We start from the raw sequence: 14,737 nt of genomic DNA, 5'->3' as shown, positions 1-14,737 counted from the left end.
CCGCCCCGACATCCCCAACATCATCTTTTCCGACAGTGCCAGCGTCCTACAAGCACTTGAAAATGGTACTTGTAGAGATCCAATCATCCAATCCATTACAGAAATAGCCTCCTCTCATAGAACAAATAACATCCAGGTCACCCTCTGCTGGATCCCAGGACACGTAGGTATCCGCGGTAACGAGTTGGCTGATGAGCTGGCAAACATAGGCAGACGATCACCGCCATCTAATAACGATCTACTCTCAAAAAGAGACTTCAATACCCGGCTTACCGATTTGATTAAAAATTCATGGCAAAGAACATGGACTCAGCAGCAAACCACTTTTCTACGATACATTAAAACCGATATCTCACCGTGGAGGGACAACCAATGCAGTAAAGTGCAAAGGATCCTTACCCGGCTGAGAATCGGCCATACTAGGCTTACCCACTTACATAAAATAGAAAAATCTCCTCCTCCTCTCTGTCAGTTCTGCGGAGTCACAATCACCACTAAACATCTTCTTACCGACTGCCACGGCTACTCTACACAGAGAATTGCCTGCAACCTTTCAAACAATATCGATACCATTTTATCTCCTACAACGCAAAATGAAGTAAAACTAATCCAATTCCTAAAAATGTCTAATTTGATGCAAGAGATATAGTTTTGTTTTTTTACAGAAAAGAGGTGAAAGAAGCCTCCCGGCTCAAAACCTCTATAAATTATTAAATCATCATCGCAGTTCGTCGAAACCGTTCGTTCAGTTTGCATCGTGTCAACAACAACCAATTGTGTAAAGCAGCATCATCATGACCGGCCGCGGAAAAGGAGGCAAGGGACTGGGCAAAGGAGGTGCCAAGCGTCATCGCAAAGTGCTGCGTGATAACATCCAGGGAATCACGAAACCGGCCATCCGCCGTCTGGCTCGCCGTGGCGGTGTGAAGCGTATTTCCGGCCTGATCTACGAAGAAACTCGCGGTGTGCTGAAAGTGTTCCTCGAGAACGTGATCCGTGATGCCGTGACGTACACCGAGCACGCCAAGCGCAAGACCGTCACCGCCATGGACGTCGTGTACGCCCTGAAACGCCAGGGACGCACCCTGTACGGTTTCGGAGGCTTAGCTGCGCGAACAGCCCCCTTGTGTGACAAAAAAATCGGTCCTTTTCAGGACCACCAAAACTGTTCCGGAAAGATATATTTCCTGCTCATTCGTATCAAACTAAGCTTTTGTGGCTCTCCCGACGCCCCGGCACATTTACCGCCAAAAACGCCAGAGAAAACAAAGAAAAAATGCGACTCGACTACTCCTCTCCTTCTTACCCCATTCCCCATGCCCGAAACGATATCCGATGGAACGACACAGCGAGTGGTACGGTGTACCGCGCGTAGTGGTGGTGGTGGTAGTGGTGATGCGCGATACACTACCGGCGGTTCTGATTCTCGGATATGTGACCGATTCGTTTTTTAACACGACGACCCACTGAGAGTTCGTAGAAAGGCGCCGGTCTACCTCACGGGGCTCGGTGTGGCATACGGGGAAAAGAACGCTTTGGTCGTTTACATTGTTAAATTCCCTACCTGTAGAGCGCGTAGCGTTGGCCGTTTTTAACGCGATGATCAAAACCCATCATTTTTCATGGCCACCACCACCAACGCATGTGTTCGGGTAGAAATGAGCGGAAAAAGCTACATACCTGATATGAAGCAAAATGATTTGCCCCGTTTAACCTACCAAACTTGCGATGTTACTTCACACATTGAGACACATTGCTTGAGTTAATTTTAAACATTTCTTTCGTTGTTATCCAGCCACACTGTGAAATTACGTCCATTTTACCATTTAACTACTGAAACTGAACTGAAACCAACTGCCATGGGCACTGAATGTAGTGAAATAAACCTTTATCACACGATTTTGTCGCCCTGAAAAGGACGGTTTTTTGTGACGGTGAGATCTTCGGCGGGGTTTGTGAGCGCGACACGGTGCCGCGCGGCGGGGTGAGCACGAGAGAGCACGCCTTATGCCTTCTTTTCCGTCTTCTTCGGCAACAGCACGGCCTGAATGTTGGGCAGCACACCACCTTGGGCGATGGTCACACCGGAAAGCAGCTTGTTCAACTCTTCGTCGTTGCGGATGGCCAGCTGCAGATGGCGCGGGATGATGCGCGTCTTCTTGTTGTCACGGGCGGCGTTACCGGCCAACTCGAGCACTTCCGCGGCCAGATACTCCATCACGGCCGCCAGATACACCGGTGCGCCGGCACCGACGCGCTCGGCATAGTTACCCTTGCGCAGCAGACGATGAATACGGCCGACCGGGAACTGCAGACCGGCACGATTCGAGCGGGACTTTGCCTTTCCCTTCACTTTACCACCCTTGCCGCGTCCAGACATTTTCGATTGTTTAACGAGAGGGATACGTGGTGCTCACTCGAAGAGGTTCTCTTCCGAACTTTTTTTTTTTTTTTTTTTTTTTAGTTTTTAGAGATTTTGACCTATTCGGTCATTCATCTCTCTTGTCTTTAATCTTTTTGCTTTATAGTTTTAAACTAAATTGTTGATGTTGATGTTTGTTTGTATGTTTGTTTGTTTGTTTGTTTGTTTTTTTTTTTTTTTTTTTTTTTTTTTTTTTTTTTTTTTTTTTTTTTTTTTCCGTTTTAAATCTTGTTGTATAAATTTGTAGAATAGAGGAAGTTTAGAAGTTTGGTTTGGTTGGTTGGGTTGTTTGAGAGAATATTTACTATATCGTGTCCGATGTCCCATTGTGCTCTCTCATCGGAGTACCCAAAACAGTCAGCGAGGAGGTGTTTAACAGTTATTGTCACTCCACAATATTGGCAGAGTGGAGGTGAAGATCTATCGCAAAGGTAGCTGTGTGTGATGTTAGTGTGGCCGATGCGGAGTCTGGATAATACTTGTTGGTCTCTTGCGTTAAGTAAATCTTTCCATTTTATTGTGCTGGGTTTGATGCTGCGTAAAAACCGGGTGTTGATATCGTACCATGTATTTTGCCATTGGTCGGCGATCAGTTTCTGTACCCATCTAAGAGCGTCGGCTTTAGAAATCGAACCACTAACTGTATCTGGAAGAAGTCGCGCCTCATTTGCCAATCGGTCTGCTGCTTCATTTCCTTTGATCCCTGTATGGCTAGGAATCCAGCAATACGTAATTCTTTTTCCTTGCCGAAGCTCATCTAATTGTTGGATGTGTGGGTCAATAAGGTTTCCAGTTTCTAAAGCGGACAATACGCTGGCGCTGTCGCTGAAGATGATATTGGGTTTTTGAATAGTGGTTGCTTCTTCAGTTGCGATACATAAGGCTATTGCTTCTGCTGCGAAAATTGAGGTGTGTTGTGGTAGTTTTATAGAACAGCTGTCTATTGCTGAGTAAATGCCACATCCGGCATTATCCTGTAGAACTGAACCATCGGTGTAGATGTGAGTGTGATTTCGGTATCTTCGTTGTATTAGCCAGTGATGGTGTTGGATTGCTATTGCACTATTGCATCCGGCTTTAATTTTATCTTTGATGGACCAGTCTATGTTCGGAGGTGGTGTGTTCCATGGTCGAGAGTTGTTTCTGCAAAGCTTGGTGATGTGTGGAATGGATTGTCCGACAAGTGCCGTTAATGCTTCGTTAGCTCTTCTTATGAGGTTTTCTGCTTCAATGCCTCTTTCCAGTTGACGGACAGCTGCTGCTACTATTTTGTTGGTAATGATATGGGAAAATGGAAGGAGACCGGATTCGGAGAGGATGCTTTGGATGGGACTTGTTTTGAAAACACCTGAACAGAGTCGTATTGCTGTATTATACAAAGGAGTAATTAATTTTTCAAATCGTTCTCTCTCCAGACTAACGAACTCAACTCCATATAATAGTTTGGGAACAAGCCATGAGTTCAAGATTTGAAACATGGTAGAACGGGTAGCCCTATGCTTACCGCATCCTAACAATCTGAACAAGTTTAACCTCGTTTTGGAACTATTTTTGATATGTATACTGTGTTTGAAAAAGTTAAGGTTGGAGTCAACAATGATTCCGAGGATTTTTGCGGATCTAACGTTTGGAATATTGCAGTTGTTGAATTTAATGAGATTTAAACGCTGCCTGAAAACTGTGTTTGGAGCCCAAATACGAAGAATTTTGCATTTTTCGGGAGCTACCTCGAAGCCCGTCCAGCGACACCATTGTTGGACCTTGTCCATGCTGGCTTGGAGGTTTTTTCTGGTCTGTGTGGAGGTGTGTGCAGATGTGGTGAGAATCACATCATCAGCATAGAGGAAAAGCCGAGTGTGATCTGGTATGGACAGAATAAGTGATTCGATGCTGACAAGGAAGAGTGTTGGCGAGAGAATTGCACCTTGAGGAACCCCGTTTTCCAGAATATAACTGTCTGAGCAATCAGCTCCTACAGTCACCTGAAAACTTCTGTTAGATAAAAAATCTTTAATGAAGGCCGTCAGTCTACCCCCAAAGCCCCAACGGGCAAATTGGTCAAGTATCCCTTGGCGCCAGGTTCGGTCGAAGGCTTTCGATAAATCGACTATTGCACAATCTACAGGAAGGTTTAATGCTCTTCTATCTGTGATAAATTGCTCGAAAGTGGCAAAGTACGTTTCCGTGCCTCTGCCACTTCGAAACGCGTGTTGGTCCGGGGTGAGGAGTTTTCGGGATTCAAGTTCATGTGTGAGACGGCGGTTAACCATCCGCTCCATGACTTTACTGATGCAATTTAAAAGTGAGATGGGCCGGTAACTATCTGGGCTATGGGAGTTCTTATCAGGTTTTAAAATCGGAACGATAAGACTATTTTTCCAGTGGGCCGGAATTTCTCCTTTCCTCCAGATGTCGTTGTATATATTTAACAGGAATGATTTCCCAATATAGGGAAGGTTTTTCAAGAGTGGGTATCCAATACCATCAGGACCTGCGGAGCTTCCGGTGCACTTATTCAATGCCCATGAAAGTTCCGATAACGAAAACATTTTGTTATACTCTTCCTCTTCACAAGAAAGAAATTCAAGAGGAGAAAGTTCGGAAGCCAGTTTATGGGATCGGAATCTAGTTGGATAGTTTTCTGTAGAAGACGTGTCGTAGAATTGTTTGGCAAAAATGTTGGCAACTTCCTTGGGGTGTGTGAAATATTGTGCATTTTGTTTAAGAATGATAGAACTATTGGTTTTCTTTTTATTTCCAGACAAAGCGCGCACTCGTCTCCAAATTTCTTTGGTAGATAAGGCAGGATCTATCTCGGAAACAAATTTGTCGAATGAGTCTGTTTTAGCTGTGTATATCGCTTTTTTCGCCGTGCGATTAGCGGTTCGGTATTGTTCAGCAAGTATGGGGATTTGTGGGTTTCCGATGATTAAGCTTGCTTTTCGAAACTTTCTCAAAGCTTTTCTCCTGTTTTTTATTGCCAGCCCGACCGTTTGGTTCCACCAGGGAGCATATCGCTTTCCTGGGGTTCCTTTGGTTCGAGGGATGCTAACGGAGGCGGCGTTTTCGATAGCATAGCAAAGCTCCTCGGCATCAGGGGATTCGATATTGGATGTGAGAATAATAAATTCTGATTTATATTTGTCCCAATCTGCTTCAGTGTATTTCCAACGCGGACGAGTGCGTGGAATCGGAATATTGAGGTTGTGTTGAATGATAAGGGGAAAATGGTCGCTACCGTAGGCGTCGGTTTCCACCCTCAGCCCAACAGAAGCTACCATTACTGAAGGGACTATACAATGGTCTAAAACGGAACCAGTCCCTCTGGTTGGGCAAAAACGTGTGGAAGTGGAATTAAAAATGGGCTGTGTGTCCAAACAATTCAGGATGTTATTTAAAACTTCACCACGTCTGGTGGTTTTGGGGTTCCCCCATTGAACATGGCTTGCGTTTAAATCACCCATTAATATAGATGATGGTGAAATTTGAGAAGTTAGATCTGTAAAATGTTCTTCTATTTCTTGGTTGTTAAATTGTGTAGGTGAAAGGTATATGGATACTATTGTGGCTTCGATAGGAGCCTTAATGTTAATTGCAACAGTAGGAATGGGAGAAGATAGCGCGCATGTTGTAAAAGGAATGCTGTTGTGGACTCCAATGCAAACACTGTGATTTAAAATAGTGGAGGCTGGAGAGTGTGTCCATTTATACAAATTAAATGGATAATTATTGGGAATGTGTTGCTGAAAAGTTTCTTGTAAAGCTATGACTGTTGGATTGTATTTTATTAATAGCAATTTGAGGTTGTCTAAATTGTTCCTGATACCTCTTATATTCCAAGATATGGCGAATGGGTTTGTTGAATCCGTTATTCGGTTAGTTGAATCGAACATGAAAAAATAAAAAGGATTTCATAAAAAATTCAAAATAAAAAAAGAGGTAATACGATTGTTTTGATATACTGATTAAGGTGTTTTTGATCTGTTTTTTTTGTTTTTGTTGGTGGAAGGAGGGTTAGAGGAATTTGAGGAGGAGGATTGGGTTTCTGGTGAGGAGGCAGTAGTAGAAGTGCTAGAAATTTTACTGACTTTCGTTTCTCTTAGCTTGGTTTCTTCCTCGGATGAGCTGGAGCCGGTCTTCAGGGTACGTTTTCGAGGCGTTGTGCAGGTCGATGATGATGAATCCGTGTTGATAACTGTTTCAGTGTCGGTTTCCATGGTGTTTTGTTGCCGGAGTGTGTTTATTATGTTGTCCTGGATTTTCAGTTTCTTGTTGAGAGTTGCCATTATTTGGTTTAGATTTTGGATTTGCTCGTTAAGTTTGTTTACTGTGCTCGATAATTCCAAAATGATTTTATCTTTATCTGCTTGAGCTGTTCCAGTTATTTGTGCAAAAGTCTTGTTTTGTTGGTTGTTTGAGTGCGCTCCGATTACAGCTTTGCGAGCTTCGGTGTAGGACACCTGATAATCCGTTTTGTATATAATGATCTCCTCTTCCTTCTTGTAATATTCGCAGCTTCTGTCGAGCAATTTATGAGGACCCTTGCAGTGAAGACATTTCTTCTCCCTCTCACACTCCCCATGGGCCTTTGAACCACAGTTCAGGCAGATAGACTCTGCTTGGCATTTCGTTTTAGTGTGCCCGTACTTACCACAGTTGTGGCAGATCATGGGGCGGGAATAATATGGTCGTGTTTTCACTTGAAGAAAACCAAGCCGAATGTGTGTTGGAATTCTCGGGGCCTCAATTTTCAGTAAAAATGAGTTTGTGGGGATCAGATTATCGCCTACTTTCCGCCAAAAACGTCGAACACTCTTAACATTTTGTGCCTCTAGTTCCGTGAGAATTTCAGCGTCGGTTAATTCTTTCAGATCTGGGCTGAAAATGACACACTGTACGTAGTTGAGGGAGGAGTGCGGTGTTATTTCTATCGGTGTTCCGTCGATCAGTTTCTTCAGAGTTTGCAGCTTCTCAAATTGTGTGATGGATCTTGTTTTCAACAAGAATTTGCTACCGTTTTCAAAACTAGTACCGGGAAGGTTGAGTTGTCCAGCATGTTGAGTTAGGCTTTTGCTGACAATAAACGGATTTTTTGGTAGAGTGTGTCCCTCTTCTGCTTGCAACACCAGAAACTTAAGGTCTCCTCTCGTTCCATCCTTGTCCATCCATTCCGGCAGCTCTCTAGTCCTGCTGCCAGGATCGGGAGGAGGGTCTCTCCTAGGAGGGGAATTCCCCTCCATGACTACGGGCCAAACTCCACTGGCTCGGTTTAAACTTTACTATATACACCAAGAGTTTTATGTTCACCAACACCAAATAACTAAAAATTACTGCACAGTCGTAACTATTAAATAATTTCTATGTACACAAATTCTCAATATGTCCAAAAGTTATCTACAGCTACGAAACAAAACAAACACAAATATGTACACCCGTAATAGGAAAAAACCCAAAACTTTCCGTTGCCGAGCGAGACAAATATATTTTCAACAATCCTTCGCTTGCACTTGCTTTACCGGCTTTGGTCAAAAAACTTTCCACTCAGAGCGAGACGGATATATGTTCTGTGTCCTTATTCGCTGCGCTTCCGCTTGCGGTTAAGCTTGCGCTTGCGCCAAGCGCAAATTTTCTCTCCTGTTCTCTCTCTCTCTTGCGCTTGTAATTTTCGCTAACGTTCTTTCTTCAGCTTCCAAGTCTTAGAATGCACCACTGGCAAAGAAGATAATCCGAAGATTTCCGTATCTGATCTCGCACAATGAAAAAACACGTCTGGTCTCGACCGAGGTCAGAAGCTGAATGTGTTCTCTTCCGAACTATGCCGAAACGAACCTGAAACCGGGTTTATATAAACGTCGAGGTGTAGCGAAGCCAGCCAGCGAACTCGCCCGACGCTGAATAAAAGCCGAAGTGAGGGTCGAAAATCGCGTTAAAATTGAAGTGACGCTCAACGAGGAAACACGTTTCACGCACGTTAAACAATCGCAATGGCACCGAAAACCAGCGGAAAGGCAGCGAAGAAGTCTGGCAAGGCCCAGAAAAATATCTCCAAGTCGGACAAGAAGAAGAAGCGCAAGACCCGCAAGGAAAGCTACGCCATCTACATCTACAAGGTGCTGAAGCAAGTCCATCCGGACACTGGCATCTCGTCGAAGGCGATGAGCATCATGAACAGCTTCGTGAACGACATCTTCGAGCGCATCGCCGCCGAAGCGTCCCGGCTGGCGCACTACAACAAGCGTTCGACGATCACGTCACGCGAAATCCAGACCGCCGTCCGTCTGCTGCTTCCTGGTGAGCTGGCCAAGCACGCCGTGTCCGAGGGCACGAAGGCCGTCACCAAGTACACCAGCTCGAAGTAAGCTGGTTCGTCCGTGGTCGTCACAAACCACACCAACTCGTCGCATAACAACGGTCCTTTTCAGGACCACAAAATGTTTTCCAAACAAGAATCATTTCATTCCATTACATTCCATTCATCGAAGAGAAAGAAAAAACGACGAAGATCGACGAATAATAATGTGTTTGTGCTGTGCGTTGAAGAAACAGAACAAAAAGTGTGCCGAACCGTTTTCTAGTTTAACATCACCACTTCGTTGTGTTTTGGCGCACACATAGCCGCGCGTAACACAAGCGCGCGTAAATGAATTGAATGAACATTTTAAACCGTGGTTTTAAGAAAAAACCTAACGGTTAACTAACATTTAAAGCATTCCGTTATGCTTTCTATGGTTATGGCACAGCCAAAGGCAAAGCAATGTGTCATTTTTTGTTTCATCCAAGACATATATGTTCAACTTGGTTTAATATGGAACAGATTCTCTTTAACAACTCTTTAAACCCACCGCATGTAATTGCTCTATAACTTCAAATCACCGCTAACGGATGGGGTTGCCTGGTGGTTTGTAGACGTTAGCATATGTATTATGTTATGGTTTGTGTCACGGCTAGGTTATGGTTTGCATTTCTATCGTCATATGTTAGGTTTTGTTTTTATTTATCGTCATCTTCTTCTTCTTCTTCATCATCATAGATTATTATATTATATATAACAATATATATCATTATATATGGTTTGTATTGTTTTGATTGCATCTCATACCCCATATGTATCAGTCAGGGGTTCACCATTTATCATCATCATCATCATAGATATATATAAATATTATATATATCGATATAGCGTGTACGACGGGACGGGACGGGTACGAAATAATCCTCCTTTCGGTAACGGGTTGGTGGTCCTGAAAAGGACCGTTTGGGTTTGGTTGAAAACGAAACGAAACGAAACGAACCGTTGTCACTTAAGCACGTTCACCACGGATACGACGAGCAAGCTGGATGTCTTTCGGCATGATGGTGACGCGCTTCGCGTGGATGGCACACAGATTCGTGTCCTCGAACAGACCGACTAGATACGCTTCACTCGCTTCCTGTAGCGCCATCACCGCCGAGCTCTGGAAACGCAGATCCGTCTTGAAGTCCTGTGCGATTTCACGCACCAATCGCTGGAAGGGCAACTTGCGGATCAGCAGCTCGGTCGACTTCTGGTAGCGACGGATTTCACGCAGAGCCACCGTTCCCGGTCGGTAGCGATGCGGCTTCTTCACTCCTCCGGTGGCCGGAGCACTCTTGCGGGCCGCCTTGGTGGCTAGCTGCTTGCGCGGCGCCTTTCCTCCGGTGGACTTACGGGCAGTTTGCTTGGTACGTGCCATCGTAGTTGATGTTGTTGATGCTGTTGACGTTGATCGGGTTCGAACGGGTCTGCTCACTTGTGGTGGTAATACAAAACTGGGCCGAACCGCGATACGATACGATACATATTTCTTTTATTCACATTTTACACCTACATCGGTTTACAAAGAGTACTTAGGTCAGGATACAACGTACGATACGTTTTTCAAGACAGTAGAAGTTTTAGCAGTTGCTGAGTTTTGATCTGTATGGCTTCGAGCCTATACCTGTGGTAGTTGAGAGGTAATGCTATTTTTTTTTTTTTTTTTTTGTTTTTTTTTTTTTTTTTTTTTTTTTTTTTTTTTTTCGAACTTATAGACTAACGTAACACATAACGAACTAACTAAGTTAGGCCATGCTCAAAACACGGGCTAATGCACGGATGGTGCTATGTTCAGAGGTTGAGCACTTCTGTATCGTGGTTTCTTTGATTGTGTTAATTATTGTGTTCAGAGGTAGAACGCCTGCACGTTCGTAAATTGCAGCGTTAGATGTTAACCTATTTGTATTCAGTATTAACCGTAGAATTTTGTTTAGCGAGACCTGGATCTTGCTTCGATGAATCTGAGCACACGAACTCCACACTGGAACGGCATAAGTAACAACCGGCAGGAATACTTGTTTGTAGATGGCCAACTTGTTCTCAAGCGACAGCTTTGACCGCCGATTTATTAGGGGGTAGAGGCTCTTGACCATTGTACTGCACTTGTCTCTGATGAGTTTAGTATGGTCCCGGAAAATAAGCCTCTGGTCCAGAATTAGGCCCAAATATCCCACTCTCGGGGACCACTCTACAGGGACTCCACTCATTACCAAGCGACTATTTTGGGGAGGTTTTAGAAGAGTGGATCTGAGGCGATGAGGTATTATGATAGCCTGGGTTTTTGCTGGATTTACCCTGATCTTCCAGTCTCTCGTGTACAGGAGGAAAGCGTCAAGGTAGCGCTGAGCCGAGCTCCTCAGTTGGACAGCGGTTCTGCCCTTTACTGCTATGGCAGTGTCATCAGCAAATAGAAATATTTCCCCATTAGAGGGCATAGCTGGAAGGTCAGAGGTGTATAGGACGTATAGTAAAGGGGCCAACAAACTCCCCTGTGGCACACCGGCGGGAATGGAGTGTACACTTGAAAGTACAGAGTTCAGCGCCACTCTGAATGTCCTCTGACTTAAGTAGTTGTTGATAATTTTAACAATATACACTGGGAAACCAAAGGAAAATAGTTTGTGCACCAAGCCGTTGTGCCACACATTATCAAAGGCTTTTTCGATGTCAAGAAATGCAATGGCAGTTGACTTCGAGACACTTTTGTTAGTTTGAATATATCCCTTTAACCTCAGGAGTTGGAGGGTGGTGGAATGCCCTGGACGGAAGCCGAACTGAGATGAAGGAATGAGTTCCAGCTCCGTTACCCAATCCTGAAGTCGATCGAGGACAATTCTTTCAAAAAGTTTGCCTAAGGCGCAAAGCAGGCTGATTGGACGATAGCTTACTGGAATTGTGGGATCTTTACCGGGTTTAAGTATCGGCACTACCTTTGCTGCCTTCCAAGCACCGGGAAAGTAGCCAAGCTCGAGGCACCGATTGAAGATGGTGGTAATTAAGGTAAGAGCTTTGATTTGTAGTTTTTTGATCAAGATGTTAAATAGCCCGTCCGGCCCGGGAGCCTTCATATTTTTTGCCCGTTTAAGTGCTTGGCATACATTTCCAATGGTCACTTTTTCCTCTCGCGGGACCGAGAAGTCAGTTGCCTCAAGCCGCGCCAGAGTGGAGCCTACGCTTGATTCAAATGGGCTGACAGCGTCAGCTCCCAAAAGATGAGCGCTGGCAAACTGTAAAGCGAGAGCCTCGCACTTCTCAGCCGGAGCGACCAACAACTGCCCGGCATGTTTTAATGGGGGGATAGGCTTGGGTTTTCTCTTTAGAACCTTGGTAACTTTCCAGAAGGGTGATGTGAAAGGGCCAAAGCTCTGTATGGTTCTAGCAAAATTTGCATTTCGAATGCGATCCACCCTGTCGGAGATGATTCTAGCCAAAACTGCCGCTTGAGTTTTATAATATTGAATGCCAGTATTCTGGTATGATCGTCTAAAACTGTTACGTTGCCGGATTAATGTTAAGGTGTGGGAGTCGATGTGCACAAACTCACCGCTGACAGGCCTTGTTCTGACACAAACATCCTCTGCTGCTTTGATGGATCGCTCCAGGTTGTTGACTGCTTGGTCAATGTCCTCGATGGTGTTGATGTGGACTGGACCGATATCGTTGTCCACCAGCCTGCCGAAGCGAACCCAGTCGACATTATGGTAGTCCCTGCGCTGGCGAACTGGAGCACGACGAGCACCGATGTTGAGCTCCGTAACCACCGGAAAGTGGTCGGAGCACAGCTCGTCCAGCGTAACGGGTTTCATGATCTCCATGTTGGTCAGAAATATGTCGAGAGTGCTCGCAGAACCGCTCGATGATATGAAGGTGGGCACGTCAGGAAATTCCACGATGAAGTCTCCCCGTTGCGTAAGCTCGAAGAGGCAATCCCCGTTGAGGTTCCCACGGGTGTTGTTCCATAGACGATGGCGTGCGTTCAGGTCGCCGCCGAGAACAAATCTGGAACTACCCCGAGTGATGATGCTCAGGTCACGTTTGTAGGTGGCGTCGGATCCCCGACCTCGCGAAGCCTGTGATGGACAGTAGGCGGCGATGAGCCGGATGACCCCAGAGGATGAGTGGAGCTCCACACCGATTGCCTCAATTAGTGATGTTTTGAGGTGTGGCAGCTGAGTGAAGTGTAAGCCTCGTCTGATGGCAATAGCTACACCTCCACCTCGACCGGCGTTGGGATGGCGATCCAATCGAAGAAATATGTGGTGCGGCAGCGAGAAGTTGATGTTCGGTCTCAGCTGGGTTTCGGTGATGAATGCGACGTCGATGGCCTGCTGGTGAAGAAAATCCACAAGTGGGATTTTCTTCGATCTTACCGAGCAGGCATTCCAGTTCACAATGCGAATGGTGTTATCCATAGCGAATAACGAACTCGCCCAAGGCTGTGACTTGCTCAGTACGGGAGCGACATGCACCTAGTCGCTGCACCATCTCCATGAAGATCTGCATCAAAGCCGCAGAGTTGTATAGCGGGGCTTCCGGCTGGCCTGGATTTGGATATTCGGAATCACAGGATGGAGCAGATTTTAACTTAGTAGCATACTGGAGGCCAGGTGGTAAGGTTGGAGCGACGACTGGATCCGACGATTCCACGAAGGCGTTGGATGTCGTTTTGGCTGTTACCGGTAACGAAGGGAACGTTGCAGCTGTCACTGGTGGTGGAGGCGGAGAAGCAGGTCGATCCGGAGAACGCTTGCTGAATTTAGCTTTAGCAGCTGATAGGGCCTTCTGCCGAATTCGAGTGTAGATGACTCGCTGCGGACACTCCGCATCGTTGGCCATATGCTCTCCTCCACAGTTGGCGCATTTTGGGCTGGTCTGATTAGGGCAGTCAGCCATGGTGTGCTCCTGCGAACAGGAGGCACATTTTTGCCTCATGTTGCAATGACGGGCTCCGTGACCGAAGCCTTGGCATCTGAGACACTGCGTGAGTCGACGCCGTCCCCGATTTCGATAAGCCTCCCAGCGCACGCGGACGTAGTTAATCACTCGGAGTGATTTAAGGGCCGCCATGGAACAAGATCCATTTTTGAAGTGGATCAGGTACAGACATGATCCGTGCGCTGCGTCAGCTCCTTCATGCTTCCGTTTGATACGGAAGATGTCAGTGGGACACAGTCCGTAGGTGTCTCGCAGCTCCGCTAAAATTTCCGCATGGTCCATAAGCGGTAGACCGCGGAGGACCGCTTTGAATGGACGATCATGCGGGTTGTCGTGCGTATAGAATTCTGCGTTTTGTGCATGCAGATATTTGAGTACCGAATCAAAATTTTCATTTGATTTCGTCCAGATTTTGGTTCCCATAGCGGTGCATTGGAACTCGATTCCCGCTGTCGGCTTCAGATCGGCCCGAAGTTGGGCGAAGGTAGGGAGCTTAACCACAACCGGTGGAAAACGAGATCTCGGTTTGGATGAGCTGTTCGTACTCACTCCTTCGGGTATGCTCACAACCTCGGGTGCGGCGTTGGTAGGTGAGTGACGGCGGGTGCCACCCTTGTACGACACTTCCACGAATTCACCCGCCAGGTCGTCGGGTGTATCGCCTTCCATGTTAGGATTATCAGCCTCCTCCAGCTCGATGACGCGTATTTTGTCAACGACAGGATCGGGAGGGCTGTTATTCGTCTCCCCTTTCTTCCGTTTACCCATCTCTTACTACCACTTTCACACGGTTCTTTATTGGTTTACACTTGCACTTGCGAATCACGATGAAACACGTCTTGTTCGGTCAAAGGTTTGACACCGACCTATCGGGCTGGCGGCCGAACCGCGCCGTGAAACCGCGTTTATATAGTTTCGGGTCCCTCTTCGGGTGCTCACGATCGGGCAGGTCGGGTCAATAAAAACCGTGTTTCACTGCCGAAACCATCGCAGTTCGTCGAAACCGTTCGTTCAGTTTGCATCGTGTCAACAACAACCAATTGTGT

At 46.0% G+C, this 14,737-nt stretch overlaps 2 protein-coding genes across 2 annotated transcripts; one reads left to right on the top strand and one right to left on the bottom strand.

Moving 5' to 3' along the window:
• Positions 1-2,005: 2,005 nt before the first annotated feature.
• LOC131271844 (histone H2A) lies at positions 2,006-2,383 on the bottom strand. Its single transcript, XM_058273402.1, has one exon. The coding sequence runs from the start codon at positions 2,378-2,380 to the stop codon at positions 2,006-2,008; it is 375 nt and encodes a 124-aa protein (XP_058129385.1). The 5' UTR covers positions 2,381-2,383.
• Positions 2,384-8,406: 6,023 nt separating this feature from the next.
• LOC131259814 (histone H2B) lies at positions 8,407-8,781 on the top strand. Its single transcript, XM_058261405.1, has one exon. The coding sequence runs from the start codon at positions 8,407-8,409 to the stop codon at positions 8,779-8,781; it is 375 nt and encodes a 124-aa protein (XP_058117388.1).
• The last annotated feature ends 5,956 nt before the right edge of the window (positions 8,782-14,737 follow it).

Source organism: Anopheles coustani, chromosome 3 (genome assembly GCF_943734705.1).
Source record: "Anopheles coustani chromosome 3, idAnoCousDA_361_x.2, whole genome shotgun sequence".
NCBI lineage: Eukaryota > Metazoa > Arthropoda > Insecta > Diptera > Culicidae > Anopheles > Anopheles coustani.
The sequence above is the reverse complement of the archived record's forward strand: the minus strand, read 5'-3'. Positions and strand labels throughout refer to the sequence as shown.